Source organism: Tinamus guttatus, unplaced genomic scaffold (genome assembly GCF_059628265.1).
Source record: "Tinamus guttatus ecotype Peru unplaced genomic scaffold, ASM5962826v1 Tinamus_guttatus_pri_ptg000293l, whole genome shotgun sequence".
Taxonomy (NCBI): domain Eukaryota; kingdom Metazoa; phylum Chordata; class Aves; order Tinamiformes; family Tinamidae; genus Tinamus; species Tinamus guttatus.
The window spans coordinates 1,816,647-1,841,746 of NW_028288827.1; the positions used below are offsets into that span (position 1 = coordinate 1,816,647).

The following is a 25,100-nucleotide window of genomic DNA, read 5'->3' on the forward strand; positions in this document are numbered from 1 at the left end:
GAGGGAGGGAGGGAGGGAGGAAGGAAGGAAGGAAAGAAGGAAGGAAGGAAGGAAGGAAGGAAGGAAGGAAGGAAGGAAGGAAGGAAGGAAGGAAGGAAGGAAGGAAGGAAGACAAAGAAGGAAGGAAGGAAGGAAGACGAAGGAAGACAAAGGAAGGAACGAACGAAGGAAGGAAAACAAAGGAAGGAAGGAAAACAAAGGGAGGGAGGGAGGGAGGGAGATCAGTTCTAAGTTCTAGCTCAGCACTATGTTATAGCGGGACCTAATTTTTGCCCCCAAAGTTTCACCGTGTCTCTCTCTCTCTCCCCTCGTCCCCTTTGCCGTGGCGCTCACATCCCTCCCTGCAGTGGCACCTCGGCCAGGCAGGGGCCATGGGCCCCGCCGAGCCGGCACCTCCTCTACATCACGCAGCATTTCTGCTCGGCCGCCTGCTTCATCTCCGTGAAGGTTGCTTGAGCCTTTTCCTTGATGGCGTCCATGTCCATGTTCTGGAGGCTCTGCAACTGCCCCAGGATAGAGTCCTTGTCCTCTTCCTCCACCTGGTCTTCTGCCACCATTTTCTGAAGGTCTTCTGGCAAACCCACGTCATCTCCTGCCATCTGTATTTGGTTCTCATCTAGTTCGCTCTGACACAAACACAGATACGGGAAATAGGAACCATGCATGACTATTTGGCAGTACTCTGTTTCTGCTAGACCCAAAGCAGCTACCACTGCGGGTTTTTTGGGTTGCATGGGGATGGAGGGGGCTGTGCATCAAATCAAATACACAGATTGTTCAGTCAGAGCTTTTACACATGACTCCTGGATTCAGGGGCTCAGTGAACATCAACCATGGGTCGCTTGGGATCCATCCCAGTGGTAACCTTTTTCAAAAGAAGTGCCAGCTGCATTTCCTTGAATGGTTTCAGTAGGGCTAACACTGATGCCTGCAGCATCCCCTGCCATTTCTAGAAATCTTTGCCATGATCCCACCGCACGTTATTTTAATGCTTGGCCCTGGCCTGCCGGTGCACCAGCCTGCTCTGTGATGTGGCCCAGAGCTGCATCCTTGGCAAGGCTGCCCCCGGCCATGTTGTGGCACAACATGAAATGCCACGTCCTGTCCCTTGTCCTTGTCCTGTTCCCATGCCCGTCCCTGCAGTACCTTTAGAAAATCACCCACATCTGCCATTTCTGTGCAGGCTACTGCTGGGTTCCTGTCATTCAACCCACCGAGGACATTCAGTATTTTATTACATCAAAGCAAGCATGCAGTGTGCCTTCACATTGCCATTTTTGTGACAGTCAGGAAGACAAAATAAATAGTAGCTAGCAAGTTGTGAATCTGAGCTACTAAATTACATATATTTTGCTTAATGTGAAGTGTAGCCCTATCTCTAACACAAGCCCAGGAGCCCCTGAGTTTTATTTATCAGTTTTGTAGCCTGCTTTGGCACTAGTGGCTGAACGTGCAGGTCGGTGTCACACTCATCTCTGCATGGACCTGAGGAGGCCAAGTGTGTCAGAGTCCGTCACAGATCCCACAGCTCTTGTGCACTACCAGCATTCTGCTAGACGTTCCAGTTTCATTCTAGGCACTCTTCCTTCTACCCTTCTTTTGAATTTCATCATGGAAGGTCTTATTACTGCTTTTACTTTTCATATACTCTTGATTTCAAAGCAAGTCAAAAAGAGAACACCCAAACAAAACAACATTTCATATTAAAACAACATTCCAGCTCGGAGACTGAGCATTTTAGCAGCTAGACATGAAGAAGGATTTTGGACCCACTCTCATCCAAAAAGCTGTCCAGCGCCCCTGTGAACCCTGAAGAAACTCCTCACCAGCCCGGGACTTTGCATGAAGTCCCTCTTATCTAGAGCTTCCCATAAAACAAACCTGCAGTGCAAAGGAACGCAGAAAAGAATTAATGGAAAAAATGTCTCCGTCTTCCATGAGTCTGAGCCCTATCTAGGTATTTGGTTGGCATCTCCAGGGCAAGAGGAAGAGCCAGGGCAGGCTGGCACATAACCAGCGCGCTGCTGCAGTGCTAAGTGGGGCAGTAGGAGACCTGAACAACAAAAGAGGACAGAGCACGAGTGGGTCTGAGAAAGCACCGGGGCAAGAGAAGGACCTGGCTGAGCAATTAAAGGGCTGCGAGACAGCAAGCGCCGCTTCCTGACAGCCTCCAATGCTTCATCAGTGCGGCTGGGTCAATTTTCCAAACAATGGCGATTTTGTTCACATTTTGCAGTGGATTCTGATGGATCCAGTGTGCATAAGAACGGCATATTTTGACACAGTTCACACATCAAAGATAAGCATTAATGCCTCATTACATCTCTAAAATGAAGCATGACAGCAGCAAAGGCCTGATATGAATAAGCAGCGATGCTGTCAGCAGGAGGTGTTTTTGGGAGTGAGTAGGGGTCCCGAGTCTGCACGAATGGATGAATGAACGAATGTTGGGATGAATGGAAGCGCATGCTCAAGCAATGGCTGCAGAGGCCCAGGCTGTAGCAAGGAGTTGCAGACCATGCCGTTTGATGGCAGAACACTCATATGTGTTTGTACAGCACTATGTTTGTGATAACTGTGTTTCCCTTTAACACGATTTCCCCCCATATCTCTCACGAAGGATATGGAGCAGTGCACCATGACCATTACTGCTATGTGCTTAAAGGAGCAAGGCCACCTTTTAGTCCCTCAGCTCTGGGTTGTCACCACCAGGTTTTGGGACCTGGAAGCAGCATCACAACCAGTACAAGGATTGGTCATTAACTGTGTTGCAGGAGCAACACATTAAGCTTCCAATCACCCAGCCCTGGCTCTCAGAGGAGTCAACCGTTTTGAGACCCTCCCAGCAGCAGTGAAGATGATGGTAAAAGCTACTGTGTTAATTGCCCAAACCGTCCTGTCAAGCAGCCAGTGGAACATTCCCCACCCTTGGGACACCCTCACTGCACACTACTGTGCACTGGAGCAATGGCATATGGCACACACAAGACTGCTCTGAGACATGAAGGAGGATGTTTGGACAGTGCTACACTGAAGCTCCCCCCACACTGGAGTTCGAGACATGGTACACAGCAGTTTGAGGCTCAAAGTGATCTCTGACCAAGAGGAGGACGCTCAGACGTGCTCTACACCAGAACAGTTCTGCTAAGGTCGCTGCAATCCCACCCATGTCCTCCTCGCAGGGGCCTTCAGCCTGGCCTCGAGGAGGCCTAGAGTGAGCTTCAACAGGGCAGGCTCTCAGGAGCCAGCCAAGGAGCACGCAGGATGCATGCAGCTGCTCCTCCTGCTTCTGAGAATTATCAGCTCCTCTCCTGTTGCTTTGGTGTTTACATGAAAATGCAGGTGACCTTTCCCAGCTCTGAGCACTCCCTGTAGGCAGCCCGGGGCAGGGCTGCCGTGCTAGACACGCACCGTGTCCGACGGTCCTCATGGCAAGTGAGGGCAGGGTCTGAGCTCCCTGTGGCCCCAACGCGGACGCAGAAGTGATGGAGACAAGGGGGAGAAGAGCCGCATCCAGGGCACATCCCTCAGGAGAGGGGCAGACAGCCGCGTGCTCCGTGGACTCTTCAGGAGGGACCGTGGCCCTTGCCGCCCAACAGCAGCGCTGGGCCCATGGGGGGCCGGGCCCTGCCCCCTGCGGCCCGAGGCGGCAGCTCCGCATCCCCTGGCCAGGGCACGGCCAGCGTGGGCACCCGCCGTGCTGCTCCCTACGGCCACGCGGCTGCTCCGTTTCCCTACACAGCTGGACCCCACGTGTGCTTGTAACATCTGCTGACCACGCACACAGCTCTGCTGCAGGAACGGCCCCGTCTCCCAAATAAGTGGCTTCCAGCTTCCTTTTGATTGATGTGGCATAAAGATGCAGTCACCAGGACACCTCGTTTCCTTGCTGACTTTCCCTCCTACATTTACTTATTATTACTGACATTCTTGATTTTAGACATGAAGCTTCTCAAGGTAACAGCATAGCTATTGGAGTCACTGGTAGATCAGATGAAAGCCTTTACTTAACTGGACCCAGAGTTGACTCCAAGGACTAGCTTTTGCAGGACAACTTATGATACAACATCTCTTTTCACCTTATCTTAGGTATCAGGAGCCCACTTTGCCCTGCACTGTTAGCAGAAGAACAACTCGCACACAAGCTGGCCAGATGGACGAAAGCAGCTTGCAGCGTGGAACAAAAATTAAAGTGCAAAACAGGCAGTAATGACGCAGTGAGCATTGTATGGAGGTGATGCACTAAATACACTGGGGAGGCAAAAGTCATCCAATAAAAGTTATCCAAATGTCTCACGGATAAAATCATCTTTCTCATGACAAACTCAAGTTGACAATTCTGTTAATAGGATTAAGGTTCATTAAGGTTCTGCTTTCTCTTATAAATCTGGCCTAGATACCACAGAGCTTTAGATTTTGCACTGAAAAGGGGCCCTGCTTAGTCTGGATTTCATGTTTCCATTTACCACTTGTGATAGGAAACGAAACTGGTCGTATTCAGAGTTCCTGTCCCACCTGGAACTAGCCTCTTTTCAAAATAATTAATGCAGCTGGGCTACGTAATTACAGATTTGAGAGCATTTTGTTGCTGTAATGTTATATCATAGAGAACTGCAGTTTTTACAGCCATTTAGTGTGTATGCAATAATTTGCTTTTTTCTTGATATAACGTTTTTATGGAGAAAGAAGAGAAAGCAGACTTTCAGACAAGAAATTCTCTGTAAGTAGAAACACAAATGCAAAAGAACGTACACATATCCTGCAAAATGTACTTGCTTCTGCTGCAAATCAGCACAGCAAAGCATTCACTTAGTGTCTCTGTGAGCCTGGAGTCCCTCCCTCCCTAGAGTCCTACCTAGGATCAAGCTCTGCTGGCACTGTAAGCTTGGCCCCAAGTAGCCATTTCTGTATTCTGGAGTCAAAATCCCACTGGAGACAAAGCCAATCACCACTGCAACTTCTGGGGCACTCCAAGGTAGCAGCGCATTTGTGAGAGGTCACTTGAGGGTGGCTAGAGCTCCTGATGCCATCGCAGGATCAAAGTGCTGCTGGTGGGAGACGCACTGACTCGCAGCTCGGAGCTGAGCATCTGACTGCTCTTAAGCCTTTAAAACTTGCCCCTTTTGGACATAAAGCCGGAGCTCACAGGAGGTGCTCGTGCCGCAGGGAAATGCTGTGCAGTAGCTGGCTCAATGTGTGCCTCCATAGGGAAAACAAGGCCTAGGGAAAAAGTCTGATGATCTTCCTACCCATCTGCTAAGTAAAATACTAGCATTTAGAGATTTAGACCTATAATCCAATCAACCACTTAAAATCTTGTACTTCATTTTTTTTTTGCATAACTAATCTTTCTGTAATTAAATGTGCCCTCAGGGTATGTTTGCCTCTTTCTTCCCTTGTCACCGTGCTAAGCACCCACTACTAGTAGTGAACCACAGCTAGTGCCTGAAGGGCAGGGTGGACTGTTTCCCCTTTTCCCATTTTCCGATAGAGACCCTGGCCGTGTTCAGAGCTCACACACATCTGCGCTGGTCCCGCATGCCCTTCTCTAGATGGACAGTGTCCTGAGGCAAGCTGGGGAGGGACTGCACCTATCTAGACCTCATGGAACCAAACCATAGCTTGGCGAGTGTCTACCCCTTAGCACACCAGCTGCAGGGACAAAAGCCACTTCACGCACGGAACCGGTATTGCACTTCCACCACGGCTGGCGACGTGCTGTGCCCAGACAAGACACACAGTTCATCTGCTTTGCTCGGGCCTGTAGCGCGAACTGCTGCAAAGGGGTCAGAGCGATAACAGCACTTCTGAGCAGTCATAAGGACAGCAAAGGTTAAATACAAGCAAGCGTGGGGCCTTGCTGACAACCTACAATAAACCACGGATGGGACAGGGGGTATATTCCTTCCAGTCAAAGTAGAAGCTGTAGGTTAGCAACAGTGCTTCTTTTTGGAAGATTAAAAATTGTACAAGTTAAGGTCGTTTGTATTTTAAATAATCTGAAGGAGAGTTGTTCATCTGCAATATTACATAAAACTGCAGATTTGCTTACAAAAGTTTCATTTAACACATACACTGAGGGGAAGGACTAGGTGACGTAACTTAAACGAGGCTTTCTCCAATTTTTCTATTGCCGCCTTTTTTTTTTTTCTTCCCCTCATAGTTCCTGTCTCAAAAGATTCTACAATACTCTCTATATACACACTTCTCTCTGGTTGAAAGACAGTTTGCAAGGGTATCATTACAAAAAAAAAATCAAAACTAGACAAAAGTATTTTAATCCTCAATTAGGAATTAGGTCTGTCATTTTTTTAAATGCAGATAGCATAATTTTACCTTAAACCACAAGGTAGATTCAAGCAAAGAAAGGTGTTTTTCACATAATGGCACTGTAATTTTATGAAACTGGCACTAGAGGGCCTTTGACGGCTCAGGTTTAGCATCAGAACCTACAGCTCCACAGAAAAATCACACCATCCATAACCCATATTTACATAATATAAGCACTTTCTGAGCTTTCGCAGCTTTGTCTTCCAATTTTTAATTGTGCATCTACTAGTCCTTTACTTCTGCCATTTCTGATGCTTCAATGGGCAGCTCAACAGGCTATCAGGATCCTCTGGAAATGACCTAGTTCAACTGCCTGCTCAAGGTCACCTGGAGCATCTGGCACAGGATGGCCTGCAGATGCGTTTTGAATGTCTCCAAGGATGGAGACACCACTTCTCTGGGCAATTGTTCCACGGCTGTGCCATCCTCACAGACAAGAAGGTTTTCCTCATGTTCAGACAAATTTCCTGTGTTTCAGTCTGTTGCCTCTCATCCTATTGCTGGGCACCACTGAGCAGAATCTGGCCCCATCCTCTCCCCGCACTCCCTTTAGATGCAGGAAGGGAGTAAGTGGTGCCATTAAGCCCTCTGCCCATGGACAGACAACCAAAACAAGAGCCCTGCAGATGCAGACAGGAGTGAGTGGAAGGACCCCTCTTCATTCACGAGCTTCTTTTATGGAACATGACAAGTGACAAGCGGAGAAGAAATTTGGAAAGATTAATTGCTGTGAGAGAAGGTAGCAGAGATATGAGGTCTTTGAGATACTAGGAATGCTATGAAACTTTCTCTGCTGGCAACTTATACTAGGATTTCTGCTTTGATTCATTTGCTCTGGGCTCTTGCTCCCAGTTTCAAAATTCAATCTCAAACAGATTTTTTTTTTTTTTGGTTCATATAAAATACAGATTAGGTACAAGAAAACAGGGTAGATCATCTTAACATGAAGGAAATCCTTTTGAGCTGAATCCCATTGACTTGAGTTCCACTAAAAGACAAACTCCCAGGACCAATCTTTGATAGGGTAACTTTGAAAAAGCAAACAAAAAACCACAGAGACCAATTTGCTAAGAAATGTCGACTAATTTTTCCACACTTTTTATTAGGGTCAAAGAGCAGGCAGGATAGCAAATATATTCAGTATTTTAATAACTCTGGCCAAGTTAAATTTTTCATTGTGCTAAAAAAGGCAAGAAAAAAGTCATTTTGCAAAGAGGTCTAATATTTCTAATTGGGTTTGTCAGATTTTTTTCCCCCACAAACAAGTATTTCTGTAGGAAAACATCTGTGTGGTATTTTGCCACATCAAAATTTCCAGAACATCAAAACCCATCACCAATTTAGAATTATGTATATCTTTTACAATGACTGTAGGAAACTTTCTTTCCAGAAAAGAACACTGTTGGAGAAATCTCAAAATTTTGTTAAACTGCAAATTGTTATAATTTTTTCATTAAAAGTATCATGAACAACTTCCTAAAAAATCAAAGAAAAAGACATTCCCTTTAAACCCAGTTGTATGATATACATCAAAAGGAAATGCTTGCACAGCTATTTTCCTTGTATTCAATGACTCCGATTGGTAATTTTGGACTGTGGACTGGCCTTTAGAGCAGAAGCCATTTCACAGAAGTAAAATCAGTATTCTGGGAAGAGGAAGAACAGATAAAATTTTGTTCCAGGTAACTGATGCCCAGTGAAGGGCATAGGCCCTGTCACAGGCCCTGTCGCTGACGTTATCCTGACTTATGCTACCTGTGTAACCCTTCATGTTTTCTTCCTCATTTCAGTAAAGCACCTTCCTTTGCAGGTGCTAGAATTGAAAATTGAAAATGCCGAGGAAGCACCGATGACATGGTCATAACATGATGTCCTGTGACATAACTATACCCAAAGGGCACCTCAACTAAGCTGGAAGAGTAAGTCTCTTCAGGAGTCTTTAATCAGAAGTGGAGGGCTGACAAAGCTAATGGCTGTTTAATAGCATATATATTACGACTATTCAAATTTTAGTAATTCCTGTGATAACTTGCATGATATTTAAACAAACTGAACAAGGAGCCTGCCCAAACCTGAGTCTTTAAAGTCTTTTCAGAAATAAACCTTTTTGCTGTCCATGTACACATGGCAGGAGCAGGACCGATGGTGCCCAGGTTCTAGCAAAAGTGAAGGCTCCCACTGCAGGGCACAAACTCATCCTCCACCTGCCACGGCAGGGACAGGTCTTAAGCTGTCCCCTGTTCCCAGAATCACACAACCCCTGGGACATACACGAAGGCAGCACGGACGTCTGCCCAGGCAGCCCTCAGCTCTGCAATCTCCTGCTTTCACCAGCCTTCAGGGCCTTCCCAGGCTCTGCCGTCAGGGGGCTGGCAGCACTCTGCAGTATCTGCCAAGCACAGCCAGCTGAAGGACCACCCAGATGTTCTGCCAGCCACTGTCCTCTCAGCAGGATCAAGAGGGCAGATCCCTCCTGCACCTTTATCCCTCAGCAGAAGCATCTTGCACATCGTCCCTTCATTTCTGCAGCTGAGGGCATCCTGCTAGCAATGTCCAGGGACTCTGCCCAGAAATTTGGGGTGTTCCACAGCCACACTAAGATCAGCTTCAAGCTCAACTTTGCTGTTGCAGAATCAAAGCTCAGGCTGTTCTGCTAATACCAGCTAAAGCTTGTGGAAGAAGTTTCCAGGTTTTTTTTATTTGCTTTTAATTATTTTATTTAACAGTTACAGACTGATGAGTTAAGAGCGTGCACATTCATTGTCAGAAGGGATCAGACCAGAGGTTCATCTTGCCTGGTCTCCTGCCTTGGAGCTGACCACAGCAAGGAGGGTTGCAAAGATCTTTCCAGGAGATTTATCTACCAAGTGGTAAGAAAGGGGTTGCAGTCCTAGTGAAAAACAGAGCTCCGGTCTGATCTGTTTTTCCCGAGCCGCAGCAGAAACCCCAAAGGTGCTTTGTTGCATTCAGAGCTGAGCTGCTTCAACATCCATCATTAACCCAGATGGACCATGGACTATGGCTTACCTTAGGGAGCCTGTACTTTTCTCTCAGGTGAACCCTCAGACATGCTCGCTCTGCCTTTTTTTGTGCAAATGCTGCATCTCTTTCCATCCTGGAAAAGAGAGAGAGAGGTGTCTTCAGAATACCAATAAAACACTAACAACAAAATGCCATCTTCTACTTTGAACCAATCCCTCAGCTGCAGGAAGCCATATGCAGCAGCTATTCCCAAAGTTACATAGCTTCTCTAAAGACACAAAATGAGTTGCTATTAAAGTAATATCACAAGTGTTGGACTTCGTGGATCACAAGCTTGACCCTAGAGCATCTCCTGCAAGTCATGCAAAAAAAGAAGAGAAGCCAGCATGGCTCACCTAGAGGCAGCCCCATGCTAGCTCACACTGCACTCTATCAGGAGCGATCCCAGTGTTACGCACAGAAGTTAGGTCCATTTCTTGCTTATTCTGCCAGGCCCTTGCAGAACCCTCCAGCACTCCCATTCTACAGACACAACGTGCTCCATAGTGTATAGAAACACAACATACTGCCAGAATGGGCATTCTGGGCCTGCCTCTTTTTGGTCTTTCTGAACAAAAAGTTCAACTATTTGACAGCAATACCCAGCAGTAAGCAGTAATAGACACTTGGAGGGGGAATTCAAGAATAGGGTAAGTATCCTGTGCCATAGCTGCCCAGCTCCTCAGTCTGTGATTTAGGGACTACTTGAGCTGGAAATTGGCTCTACTTCATTAGCTTTATAGGTCAAGATGGCCTCTGTCATCTACGGATTTGTCCAGTCTCTCTGAACCCACTCATTCTTCTAAAATAACCTGTGGAAATGAGTTCCACAGACAGTTTTAGGAAAAGCACTTATTCACGATTTAAGAATGCTGCCACACAATTCCTGATTAGGTTATATGTTTAAGTTGTGCATCTGCAAAGTGCAGGGCCAGGGCGGCCCATGGCCACGTGCCAAAGGGCGAGCCCTGGCCAGGGCTCTGCTTACGGCTCTCACCTTCCTGCGGGCAGGGCACTATTTGTCTTTTAAACATCCCTTGGAAAAATTGTAACTAAACATTCCATACTTTTTTTCCCCCCAAACAAGTGATACTTATTCAAGGTTTTTGTGACAAAAATGACTACTGCTAAATACAAATCTGGATACCTCATAAGTACCGCCGGTCATTAACCTTTCACCTCTAATCATCTTAAATGAAGGATTTGCACAACCATTATGTAATTGATCATTAGAGGGACAGATGCATCTGAGATTTAAAAATCAATTGCTTTCATTATAATTACACATGATTTAAACTCCTGCATGTTAAAAAAAATCTTTATTTTATCTCTGTTCTGATATTTAAACACAGGGAACGGTTAATGATCATAGTTATAGACGAAATAAAATACCTGAGGTTTAATCAAACAGTTTAAAGTTGTGCTTTATTTAGCAGATTTTGGGAAAAAATCTGAGAGTGCAACTACAAAAATATTAACCATCATAAGAAAAATTTCTTCAGATAAATATCACCTTTTTAAAATAATGGTCATTACTTCTTTGTTTCTGCCATATAACTATGGACAAAAAATATATATATTTGAAGTATCCTCAGCAGAGTTGTAGGAGGAAAAAAAAAGTACATACATTTTAGCATTAGCTATTGCTATATTGCCAGCCTGGTATCTATGGAGGAAAAAAAAAAAAAAAAAGAAAAAAAGAGGCATGGCAAACCGAAGTAACAATTAATCCAGTATGTCAAGGTGTGTAGAAGGGTTGGAAGAAGAGGGGAAAGGGGGAAAACATAATATTTTGTTTCTCCATTTGTGCACATTTATCTTTGAAAATCTTGTTAGCAAAAGCACTCTCTTGTCTTACTCTCTTATGTTTAAAAAGGGGGAAGAGAGGAGGATGTTTGGCTCTTTCTGATTTATTCTTATCTGAACAAAGTCACGAGGAAATCAGCCCAATATTGACAATAAGGAACAGGTACTCACTTCTCCTCAACCACTTGCTTTTGGTATTCCTCATACTCTTCCCTGGTCATCCCTGCGGCCGCGGCTGGGTCGGATGGCGTGCTTTCTTCTTTGTTTTCTTCCCCTCCACCTCCAAGCCCCAAATTCTTTACCTGATTGCTCAACATACTTTTCATTAGGAAGGCCATCTTCTTTGCAAGGAAAAAAAAAAAAAAGAAGAGAAAGAAAGAAGGAAAAGAAAAGAAAAAAAAAGCTACGAGCAAAGGGCCACAGCAATGCCAAAGTGAATCAGAAACGCTTTCAAAACCCACAATTAAAAGTAAGGGAGTTACTACAGCCACAGCAGCTCTTCAAGGGCACAATGCTAGTGAAACGTGAATGCCAAAACCAGTTTGTCAGCCATAATCTGGATTAAAGTAGTGAACTCCTTAATATCTAGAGGCAGATGGTTCAGATTACTCAAAAAAAAAAATCATTAGATGCAGCTACCTACTTTTTTTTTTTTTTTTTTTTTTTTATTAATACCTTAAGCTAATTGTACACACACAAAGAAAACCCACATCTTTTAAGTTTTTAATGTGGAAATTCGCTATTTTGGAGTCCAAAACATTTCCAGAAACACAACACATACAAATTAAAGACCTAGTTGATTAAATGGCCACAGTAAAATTGTAAAATCTGAGCTACTGAGCAGAAAATCTTTTTCAATGTACACAGCACAGGATTTGAAAACTGTCATTCTTCATAAAGTGGAAAAAATCATTTTTATCCATTAATATTTTATCACTTTGGACAGACATTGTATTTTTTTTTCCTTTATCTGATTTGGTTAATTTATCTTACAGTTAACTGGGGCTTTTTTTTTTCTTTCTTTCTTTCAAGGGAGCAAATCACATCTTCTCCCTTTTCATTTCTGTATTTTGCTTTTCCTCAGGCTCCCTCCACCTAGATCATCACTTTGACTGGCACTGCATGCAGCAACTGGTGCTTTTAATCTTAACTGACATTAAATAGAATGCATCTGATGAAGCTATAATCCAGGCTCGTTTTGTGCCCTGCACGGGTCTTCATCTTCCACTCTTTATTCACACTATTAACCTCATCAGTTCAGGTCTGCTCAGGTGAGGATTTGCAGGATCTGCTACACAGATCACATGCTGCTTGGGGAAAGGAAATCATCTGCTGGGTCTCAAAAGGTCAGGATTTTGTGTATTGAGCATTTATCATATTAAGGCTGACCGTGCGTGGTTTAATGAAATATTCTGTAACTGCGATTATCTAAATAGTTCTCCCAGTACTCTCATAATTTCATTGAGAGATGGGAGGATTCCAGTTTGGCTAATGCCTTAATCAGTATTAGAACCTTTCTAATTAAAGCAGACCTGTTACTATATATACATATATAAAAAAAAAGTTCAGGATGTTCTGTAATCCTGGATTACAAGATTAAACAAGAAACTTCCAATTTCCTTTTGAAGTAGAACAAATATCACTTGAAGCAAGAACTTCTAATCACAACAAAATTATTTTGATAGACTACAAGTACCTAGAAAGCACTTTTAAGAAAACAAAAAAGTGATTATTGATTTCACTGTGCATTATCATAACTATATATAAAAAGCAAGAATTTGGGGAGAAGAATAAATCTTTTGCATTTGACTAACTTGGACCTTGATAACCAAAAGTCCAGCAGCCCAGCACAGAGAGGACTGGGATCATACAGGTCAGATGGCTAATCCCACTTTGAGTGGAGAACACTAAATACGAACATGCCTCGCTCCAAAGCCACGTGTACAAAACAAAACCTGTGATCTCCTGGCAGCAGGAAAACAGGCAGCGTACACGAAAAACAAAGCAATTAGTGTATACGCACGTGCTGATGAGGTATCACAGCTCCTAACTCGGAAAGAGCTTCAGCGCAGACCTGAAAATAGTCATTCTGATTTTTGGGCTTTGCCCAAAGATTTCCCCAGCACAGTTTGCCGCTTCTCCGAGGATGCACAGGGACAAGTGGCTGACCACGTCCTGTATTTCCCACGCTTCCAGGTTTCAGAGGACACTGCCTGTACAGAGCTAACACACTGGTAGTGCCATGGGGCCGCAGCAGGTGCCCCGGCACACTGCGGCCAGCTTGGTCCAGCAGACTGCGACACATCGCTCTGCAGCCCCTACCTCTGCCCCGTGAGCCCGGTTCTGGGAAGACGGCGTAAGCAGGAGCAGGTCATGAAGTAACCTGCCGGAGACAGCACGGGCAAGCAGTGCTAGCTCTCCACTGCAACCCCTCCGCCTTCTGCTGAACCAAAACCTTGCTCACTTTTGTTAGCACTTGAGAACTTGGCAAACTGGCTCCATCCCACATCTGTCACAAAAGGTCCATCTTTTGGAGAGTGCTCTGACTACTGGGCAGTAGTGACAGTCCCATGTTCAACAACAAAACCATGACCCCCCCCTCCTCCTTTTAAAAGAAGGAAGAACAACAACAAAAATCAAACAACCCCCTCCCCGCCCCCCCAAAAAAACAAACAAACAAAAAAACCCCAAAAACCAACAACAGAGTAATTTCTGTGAGATTGCTAGAAATGAAAATTTCCACCAAATTCCAGTTAATAAATGAATAATGTCTATTGTCTGAACTATAACCTGATTTAGAGGCAGAAGCCCAAGCTGCTCAGAGCACAATGGATCTCTCAAGAGCAGGAGATATAAAATCCTTAGTGAGGGGAGAAGGCATTTGGCCACTTTGGGTGTCCCTAGAGAAGAGGGGCATCACAGCTCTGGGTATAAACTTCAGCCCTGCCCACCTTTCCACCCACTGCTTACACAAAGCTAGCAAAAGAAACTAGCAATGTGGGCAGCAAGAGAGGCTGGAGGATCATCTTAATCCATGTCAGCTCCAGCAAAGGTGTATCTCCCCCAAATAACTAGCACTGGAGGAGACAAGAAATAGTGCATGAGCCATGTATAACTCATAGAAAGGTTTTCAGCAGCTTGGCAAAAGCCACTGAGCAGACAGGCTAAAGCAATATCTTCGCACTGGATATGCACTGTTCCTAAGATGCACATTAGCTCAGCAGCACTGAAAGACATGCTGTGAGAGAAATTTCAAATTAGAAAAATACTAACTTTTGATTACATTTTGTCTCAGCTGAGAGCCACCCAACTAAATCCCCTAACGTCATCCCTCAACAGCATCACCACTTGGTGGCATCTGCATCTTGAGTCTTCTTGCACTAGTTGGTTCATCTTTATTGAAAATTTTGACCAGGCACAGTGCTATGACTGTGCCTCAGACTGTGAATAAGAGAGGCAGGGCTAGTTTTCCCAGTACTATGTCTCGTGGTCTTTTCTTGAAGTAAATGGAAACTGCCTGTTAGTCTTTGAACTATTGGTCTTTATTGAGAAGTACCTATCCTTGGGAGGCAAGTCTTGACTGTACACTTACCACTATTGACATTTTTGCTAACACAACCTTCCACTTAAACGAGAAAGTAGGGGAAGCCTCAGTAGATACCTTCACAGAAGACTAAGAAGGTCTGAGAAAGCCGAGAACTGGCACAAAGCTTGAAAAGTGAAAGATCCTGCCCTTGAAGCAGGAGACGGGTTTCAGGAATCTCCCTAACAGCAAAGGGCAGAACCCAGACTCGGAAACAAAGGCGGCTAAAGTGCTTTTACTGCATTGCTGTCTGCACTGGAAACTGCCAAGAAACACAAATTAAGAAACTATTTATGAAACTTTGGACAACACTATGTAGCCAGAAAGCGAATTGCTCACCTCACTGTGGGTTCAAATATTTACCACAAATCTGTACATGCAAATCAAGAAGACTCAAACTGACAAAGAGCCAATTGCAAAGAGTATCCAGTTTTAAGCACCTACTTGGGATGCCAACAAGGACATTACCTCCAGAATAATTCCAGTTTCTGTACTTTAACTACTCTTTATGTTAGTTACCAACACTGCCTTTTGTTGTTGCTGTTGTTTATGGGGATCATAGACTAATGAGAATACACGAGAGGCTGCTTAGTAAGCTGTGGTGGTACCACCTCCTTTGCTTTAAACCAGCATCATCTCCCTGTAACTTAAATGAAGCCAAAAAATAAATGCACAATTCATATTTTCATATCTAATGACATTGTGGAACATGGGAGAAAAAAACAAAACAACAATAAACCAACCAACCCTGAGTTCTGCAGCCAAAGAACACGGGCATCTCTAAGCTGCGAATGCAGTTCAAAGCCCCCAAATAAACAAGCCACAAGGAGCAATCTAAAAAGACCCGGGGATGGGGGGGAACATAAAAATGCCATAAGTAGTAGAGCACTCAAGTTCCCAGCCTCCCCTACAAGTGATATTCCCAAAAGAATCACAGCTGAGGCAACTCCAACCATTTATCTCAGCGGCATCTTCAAGTGTTCTTCAAAAGGATCGAGACCCTCCCCTATCCCTTCTTCTGGGAGACGATGCTACCTTGTACGTAGTGATCTCATGACTACACCACTGTGCAGAGAGGACAGGCGTTTGGGGCCCTCCTCTGCCTGAAGGGAGGCAGTTAGATGGGCCCTTCCCTCCTGGGACATGCGATGGCCATCGAGGGTCCTTTGCTCTTCCCGTGAGCGCACACAGTTACACACAGGAGGCACAGGCTGCACTGCTTTGGCTAAGCACAACCTAGAGAGGAAACAGGGCCCAAGCACACAGACATACAGATGAGGGCAGTTAGGAGAATTTGAAAAATGAACCATTGCCTACATGTCTATCTTCAGCTCAGAGAGGAGAAGAGGAAAAAAAAAAAAAAAAAAAAGGGAAAAAAATACTTTGAATTGCCTCTTACCTGCTTTGACTACATAATTTGCTCTTAAGAGGCTTAGAAGTTCGCATTTTACTTTAAACATGGCCCTAAATGTCTGATACTCAAGGCAAGTCCAATACTCTTAACCTAAGCTTTGAATGAATCCGTTACTCTTTGGCTCAAGCTACTCTCTTAAACCTCTGCTCTCCCACATAAAGGGGCCACCAGCCCTTCGCACAGGAGAAACCAACACAGCTCATTTCCAAGGACATTCATCCAGCTTGTAACACGGGTTAGCAGCAAGCAGGACTGAACCCAGATCTCAAAAACATCCAAACTCGCTGAACAAAAGGTAAAGCATGCTTGAAGCACAAGGACTTCACTGACATGTTCAAAATAAAAGAAAAATTTAAAAGAAAAAAATTAAAAATATGTATCTTTATTCAAATAAGGTTATCTTTGAACTCTAATTGTCAAGTTACATTAGTCAGAAACAAACAAATGGAAATGTTATCTGTTTGGTTTTTAACGCCATAGACAGAGTCCTGGTCATTACAGTATTTGATGCATTGATTCAAGTCAAATTCTCCCCAAACAAGAAGCCAGGAACTTACAAACATGATCATGGATTTTGCTCAAAAGATTCAGATATGACAATTTACTTAGCATACTCTGACTGCTGGTACAATGAGATTCTCTTATTGCCAAATAGTATTTGCTACTTTGCATGCAGAGTTCAATACTGCTAGACTTGTTCTCCTCCCTATGGAGGAAGTGGATTCCAAGATGTCTTCTCCTTCCAGTTCTGAAATTTTGCTTGACAAAATGAAACATGCTGACAAAGTGAAACAGCACTGAAAGAAATGTAGTAGCCATAAATAGAGACTACTTTGATAAATAGTCCCTAGGTTCAAATCTGTTGCAATCACTTCAAGAACAGACAGGACAAAGTTTGGGCTAAATAATTAGGTGTTTTAATTTGCTCCAGTGAACAAAGCAATTACGGAACATCCAAGGAGGGATTACTGGGACCTAGACTAGGATGAAGCAAAGCATCACTTTTAAGATGCCACACTTCAGACCTTCTGCTCCCTAATGCAGATTTTCCCGGGTTCATGGGAGAGAAGGGCTCTAATAGCAGCATTAACATTGCAGTTGAGAGCCCTACCGAGAACAGGAGTGGAGGTGCAGGTTTGTCCCTAAACACCACCCCCAGCCTCTTTCTTCCTCACACAAGAGGGAACAACATGGTCTGCTTCAGCTTTTTAGAACCAAGTTGGAGAAATTCACAGCAAAGAGAAACACATGCTTCCTCCAACACATACCAAGAGCTGCTCCTCACTGTGCCAGACACACAGACCTACTTCTCAGGACAATCTCCAGCCTTTCCATGCAGAAGGTCCTGCAAAGCCTACTGTGAGATAGGGGTTCTGTTTAGGTGTTGCACTGATGCAGGAAAGCTAGGGATTAAAAAGAACATTGTACATTTTCACAGCAATTTAGGACAGTATATTAAATTTAGTGAAGAGAGGCCAGGTTGCAACAGCTTAGATTCAAGGCACATGTAAATATTTGCTGGTGTCAGAAGAACTGATTAAGTTCCTGTATACTACTGTGGCTGTCTGAAAGGTTCTTCTATTGATTTACCTTATTTACTCAGCAAGATTAGCTTGAGGCAGTAGTTTCTCCAATTAGTACAGCAAATAAAATCTTCTAAAATTCAGAAATGAGTTTATTAACTATACCATTATACAGTGTACTATATACCGTAGCTATCATCCTACTGGTATAGCACAGACACCCACTTTCTGGACATTCTGTAATTTCAGTAACAAAATGTATTGCATAGATTTATCGTTTCTCCGAATTGTCAGGCACAATACTGAAATGTTCTTCATTACAGTGAATTTGGCAACATGTATTGCACTCCAAAGGAGAAACTGTATGTCAGATTCGAGATAGTTTTTGCAGGTTTTCACACAGAGAGACTTGTAATTACAAACAAAATATTCTGATGTTTTTGTGCATTTATAAAATTAAAAAATTCTGAACTCTACACACAAGCAGCTCAAGGACAAAGTTACCACAGATATGTAAGCAAGGCAAAAAAGAAAAAATAAATCCCTTCCACATGCCCAATTTGAGCTATCTGCTTTGTTTCTTTCCTGAAGCAAATTTCACATGATAAGCAATATCAAAACCAACTGTTCAGTTTTATGCCCTTGGTATTAAACCAGGAGTTGAGGCAACATCCTGGCTCTGCAATAGCTACTGGATTAAGAAAGCACATCTGAGGCAACAGCTTCTGAAGAGACAGGTAACACAGTATTTGTAGTTCAGAACACTTACTGCTTCAGGATTTAAAATCATAGCATCCATATGTGATTCAAGAAAGACAAAAGACAGCTTCATAAAAGTAAAGCACATTCCCAGATTAAATATGCCCTTAACAAAATCAGATCTGAAGAGGTGTAAACTAATGTTATCTTTGCTGAAATGTTTCTACAAATCTCTAAACAAAGTTAGAGACAGACTTGAAATTATTTAAAAAAAAAAAAAAATCAACCCTACGATACACCCAAAGAAACTACTTGGACGTTCCCTCACTGCTTAAAAGTAAAACCCAAAACAGGAAGATATGCCTTGTTTGCTTATTCTGCATTGTTTGCTTACTATATCAGATACCAACGGTCTGCCTACTAAAAGCCTGCATGTGTGTTCACATATTAGAAATTGCTTGTAGACACACATTTCAATAAGAGTTGGAATTTACTAAACCAATCTAAAACCATTAAATCCAAATGGCAAGGAGATGAAACATTCATAACAACTTTTCCCTCCAAACAGCAGTGTAGTTCATTACAAAAAAGAAAAACAATGACTGATAGGCCAGGATATTTAGCGGTAGGTTCTGCACACATCATCAGTTTGCAATTTTTATTATTGACAGCCACCAAATCCTTGTTTTAATTCCCTCTTCTTGAATCTTAACCAACCCAGACAAATGCCATGTTTATCTTCCAGTATTTATCAGAAGTTTAGCTGAAAACATAGACCTAGATAAGGTTTACAGCCTTCCCCTACCTAGTATTTGCTGCACTGCTCCTCAGTTTGTTTTAAACTTTAGTATTAATGGTTTAAACAGTAACTCCTTTTTTTTTTTTAAAAAAAAAAAAAATGCAATAATTTACAATATTGAAGTATACCAAACACTAAAATTTCCCTCATTTACAGAATTGTAAAATTTTCTGTGCATACATACTTCTGATATGTACACACAAAAGGAACAAGTCATCAAAAGAACTTTTTGGCTGCTGCTTCTTGTTGACTCCTGAAAGAAAAAGCAGAAGAGAATTCATGAAGTACTTGAAGTAGAAAAATAGCAAACTAGTTTAAGTAATGAAATACACACACACACACACACATATATATATATCTTGAAATACAAGATTCTGCTCCTTTTCCACAGCGACTTAAAGAATCCAAATAAAAAAAAAATAATGTCAAAAAAGATATATTGTATTCGCCATTAACAAGATCCCTGGAAGCATGACTACAGTTCCAACTTTGCATTAGACAAAGGGAAACAAAACATTCCAGAGAGATACCAGAAACTGAAGGAGTTTTTTTTTTTTTTTTAAAAAAAAAAAAAAAAAAAAAAAGCAGCTTCTCAGCATCTGATTTGCCCAAAGATCACATGAAAAAGAAACATACGCAGTTAAGCAGTTGAAGTTGCTTGGAAATGGGATTATCTTTTCTCTTTGTCAGAGAACACTTCATGCAAATCAGTGTAGCACGTTTAACTGAAATAAATTTGTGAATAGACTATGCAACGGGAGTGCATAATCTGTCAAATTGGACTTGCTTCAAAGAAGTTTACAAGGAAAGACTGAAAGAGCTGGGCCTGTTCAGCCTGGTCAGTGTCTATAAGTACCTCAAGGGAGGCAGTGGGGAGGATGGTGCTGGCCTCTTTTCACTGGTGGCCACCAACAGAACTAGAGGAAATGGCCGGAAACTAAAGCATCAAAAGTTCCACAGGAACTTAAGGAAAAATTTCTTGACAGTGAGGGTGACAGAGCCCTGGAACAGGCTGCCCAGAGAGGTTGTGGAGTCTCCTTCTCTGGAGATCTTCAAAACCCGCCTGGACGCAGCCCTGTGCCACGTGCTCTAGGTGACCCTGCGTGTGCAGGGGGTTGGACTAGATGATCTCTAGAGGTCCCTTCCAACCTTCAGCATTCTATGATTCTTTCTTAACTGATACCATGGCTCAACCATGCAAAAATGCTAGAATGACAAGAGCACCAGAAATAAATGAGGATCCAGTCCCTTTCAGTTATCTTGGAAATCATCATCAGTCAGTGCTACCAGCAACTGTCCTCAAGTTCATGCTGCTTATCCTTTGACACAAGCAATGGTGTTTTCCCGATAGAGCACTGCAGTTCTTACTGCTTTCTGAAGCTGTTTTGGTCCCTACTCCTTATTCTGTTGGAGAGCAAGGGGAAAGGAAGATCACCAAACAAGCAGCTATTAATCCTTAAGAGTTCCCCACCACCACACAGCTAATTTGAACATAATGAAATAACAAGGAGGAAGAGAATATAGCCACTATTCAAACTGGTGAATATATATATTTTTAAATTTGATTAAAAAAAAAAAAACACTTAGACACTAGTATTAAAACTTCACCTCTCTGCTACACAATGTGGCTTTTTAGAAAAATCCTGACATTGGGAGAGTTCATCTGCTTTCCTCAAAATATCCATTAGCTTATTTCCACAGGGTCTGAACCTAGAATGCAGCTTGGAAACACCAGGTGTGTATCATATGAAGAGTTCAGAAGATTCATATTTGTCTGGTCAGATGAGATAGTGTGTAACTACATACAGCAAAAAATCTCAAATCCCAGATTACATCAGATTGTTAACCTGTTAGTAAACTTCAAGTCTAGCAGGAGACCACAAGGATAGTAAGGGACAAAGTATAACCCTAAAGAAGAGGACGAGGGATCTGGACAAGAAGAGGTTTTTGTGTCCTTCCTTCCCCCCAAAAAACGAAACAACAACAACAACAAAAAAAAAAAAAAAAAAAAAAACACCTAAGAGCAGCTTTCCAATACCCACATGAAGGTCATTGAGAAGGCAGATGCCATCTTTTTACAGAGATGCGTATCACAAAAGTGAGAGACAACAGGCAAGCAGAACAGTGTACATCCAGTGAAACAGATTCCTACTGACATTCAGGAAAATCTTTAATTAAAAAAAAAAAAAAAGAACACAACGCATATACAAAAACAAAAATCACAAGAAGGGTGCAGAAAGGTGGTAGACTCTCCATCCCTGGAGGTTTTCCAGACTATCATAAGCCTTAAGCAACTTGGTCCGATTATGGTGTTGACCCTGCCTTGAGAAGATGGGTGGTCTGTATTCCAACCTAAGTACCTTGCAGCTTAGAGGAAGGTTTTTCTTAAAGAACCTTATCATAATCACACCACTTCTACTGCATATCAAGTCAGAACTTCCAATATAATTTATCCCATCATTTTCAAAGTAAAGCACACTTACCTATACATGATATAGCCAATGAATAATACTGTTTGCACTGCTACAAATATGAAGAAGTGTGTTGTAGATAAACATGATGGAAATGGTGGCAATTCAGGACACTTTGGTTTCTCATTCGATGGCTAGGAAAAAAAAAGCAAACACGCTCACAGTATTTAAGAGCAGAACACATGTCAAAAAGACGCCCAGTTAAGAAATAAGATTTTTGCAGCATGATTTAGGATCAAACACAAGCAGAAAATTGTAGAGAAAAAAAAAAAGAATACTTTGTTAAAAAGTCACGATATAACTACCTGATTCACTTCCCCCTTTCACCTTTATGTTTATCACATAAATTGACTGGTGTTAATCCAGGGGCCATAGTGAAAACAATAAATGTCTGCTAAATTACCCCAGAAATTAAAAGTGCTTGTATGCGATCATTGTAAGTAACACAAAGTGAAGTTGTTTATGTTAAGCTAAAATGCTAATGAATATGAATGTATTCATACCCCGCAGACCCTCAGCACAGGCTGGGTTCCCCCATTCAAAGCTTTCCTTTCTGCACAGATGCTTAGAGAGTCTCCTCTAAAGATTTCTTTTCATCCAATATAAGTTGATTTACGCTGCAGCTTTTCATTCATTAAGCAGGATTGTGCTCCATAACTACTTATTTTTACAAAATGTATTATAATAGAAACCCTACATTTCTTCAACTTGTTGTAACAACTGTCCAACACGTTCATGAACTGCTAGGTAGCAGGACAAGCTTAAAATAACACCTAGAAAGCCCAGCTGCTTGACCTCATTTTCACAGAAGTAGAAATCATACTCTTCATACAAAACGTCCCATCAAGACAGATCATGATGTTAGGTTAGACAGAACAGTTTTACTAAAGCAGCTTAATGAAGGATTAATAGCTCAATAAACTGCATGCTGGCTTATCTCAACTTTTTACTGTTTACTATTCACACACAAAATAGTACTTCAGTCACTTCACACTAACAGAGTATAAATTACCATATTTCGTTGCACTAAATGCTCAATGTCCCTCTTTACTACGTGAAGATGTTCTTTGATGTCGTTGAAGTGCTGAGTTGTTTCATAGACTCCTGCAGCAGAGCCAGGATGTTGAGGTACACTGACCAAACTCAGCGTCTCGGACACAGAATTTCTGAAACACAACAAGCCATCTTTCAGCAAAGGACAATTTCTCACATGTTTATACTGAGTATTTATGCTGAACACATTTTAGCATTCATTTGAAGTATGCAGCTAGGTAAGACATTTTTATCTTCCAAGAAACACTTCCTTAACGAAACAATTTTTTCTTGGTTTGTTTCTTTTTTAAAAAAAAAAAAAAAAAAAAAAAAAAAAATCATTCCACACAGAGGTCAGTGCACCATACTACAAAGTCATGCTAAAAGCAAGAACTGGCCGGTATTCTGTTACTAGACAATAGACAACTGCTTTGTCCGACTGCTGAAGTCGGAAACAAGTGATCGGAATGGCTTTGGCCAAGGCATTAGGATAAACACAATATATTGCAATCTTTCAAGAAAACTTAAAAAAAAAAAAAAAGTCATGTAAGAAATAAAGAAAAGGCTTTAGGGATAAGAAAAGATTTAGCTACATCCTTATGTCATGATGATTACCATTTATGAGAAACTCATTTCCCTTTTGCATTGTCATAATACTTAATATTATGTATTATGTATTCATAATGTATTCATTGTATTCATTTTGCTGTTACAACAAATCAAATTAAATCCACAAAAAGTTAAGGCTCCATAACTAGTTTTGCTCAAGCTAAACTAATCAATGAAGGAAAACATTTAATCTCTAATCAATATGTTTATATAATTTTTTTGTTCCCGTGATGACTCTTCATTTGGAAAGAGGATTACAGTACAGCTAAAAATATCATATGAATCTTAATCTCTTTGTTATAAACAGAACAATCAAAACATACATCTTGGGATTTCTTTTTAATTTACTCAAAACTTCACATTTTGTTCAGAGGAGAGCTTACTTTGATACTTTCAAGTAAGGGCCTTGTTGATCGGCAATTTAACTTCCCCTTAAACAAAGGTAGCCTAGCTTGAACACAGCTTTTTGGGCCACTGGAACAGCAATACATAACCCAATTATTAAGCAATATAAAATTATATTACTGAATTTTTAACAGGCTCATATTCATTGTGCAAACTGCCAGTTAAGCATCAAAGCTTAGATGTTAACAAATCATAAAGGTGCATCCATCTATAAGCTTTGCATCAGTTGCTCTTCATGCTCTTCACTAGATTTCAATTCACTTCCAGTTAGGAGAATAAAAAACATGGAAAAAAACAAACAAACAAACAAACAAAAAAACACACAAACTATAAAGGTCTGATATGCATTAAAAAGCAGTAGCAGTAAAGACTGCAAGTAGAGGCTGTTGCTAGATGAGTTTCACGACAGCCGTCTCCCACATGACAGCTCCACAGCACGTTCGTGATCATCGGGACAGCTTCACACCAAACCAGGCTGGTCTGGGCTTCACCAGTCCGTCAGGCTGCAGACACAGCACCTCAAACGCAATAACTGCATTCCCTGCTAAATGTTGGATTCACAATTAACTTGTCCTGATGATCTCCATTTTTCCTTATGGAAAAAATAAACTAACACCACAGACACACAAATCAGTTTAACATGCTACACTTCCACTACGCTGTATATTTCCCCACATAAAAGAAAGCTCTCCTCATTTTCAGAGCAAAATGATCAAGGAACACCCCTTTTCCTTTCATGTTTATGAAACCTCAACCCTATTCCTAGAATATATTAGGAGGTCAACTGTTTTCTTCTCTGCAAGTGTAGAAAGTAAGTCTTTGGGGGATGTGGGTTTTTTTGTTTTTTCTTATGAATTAAAATGAACTTAATGAGCTTAAAACACCGATTTTTTTTGCATAAATTCATCACTGTCTGGCCTACATCCCAGTACACTATCTGTAATTAGTGGAAATGTAAGCGTGGAAAGTTGTGCAGGCCACTGCAAACGAAATCCAAAGCAGCTCTGCCTTATCTCATCCTACAGTTCAATTTTTGGATCAGCAGCATTTATACATAAAACACATACAAAAACCCTACTCTTTTGCACACATACATACACACAAGAAAAACCACCCCCTCCTCCAGCCAAAACCCACAACTCTGCTGACTTAACATACCCCTCATCCCAGATTTTTAATTTATTGTTGTCATTGTATAGATTACTTGAAGTCATTTGCCTAATATTGACCTGCACTTTGAATTTGGGTTGTAATAACCTATGTTAGAAGCAAGTATTCACTAAGAGGTTTTTTTTTTTTTTTTTTAAACAAACAAACAAAGAAACAAAAAACATACCATCCATGTCCAGCCATCAGGATCATGGTCTAATAAAATGCTGATGGTAATTACGGCCCTCTACATCCATCA

General features: G+C 42.0%; 1 protein-coding gene across 3 annotated transcripts in view; it reads right to left on the reverse strand.

The window, feature by feature from the left end:
- Positions 1–356: 356 nt before the first annotated feature.
- The window catches only part of LMAN1 (lectin, mannose binding 1), a 35,874-nt gene continuing 11,130 nt past the window's right edge, over positions 357–25,100 (reverse strand). Inside the window, exons 11-14 of one of the 3 annotated variants that reach the window (XM_088527872.1) lie at positions 22,659–22,812; positions 11,329–11,495; positions 9,358–9,445; positions 357–626 (exon numbers count right to left, since the gene is read on the reverse strand). In XM_088527872.1, coding sequence (XP_088383998.1) covers positions 399–626; positions 9,358–9,445; positions 11,329–11,495; positions 22,659–22,812 — 637 coding nt within the window. In that variant the 3' untranslated portion in view covers positions 357–398. Of the gene's footprint in view, positions 627–9,357; positions 9,446–11,328; positions 11,496–19,006; positions 19,429–21,658; positions 21,781–22,658; positions 22,813–25,100 lie in introns of those variants that run through there. The other 2 variants (XM_088527870.1, XM_088527871.1) reach the window with 2 other exon arrangements.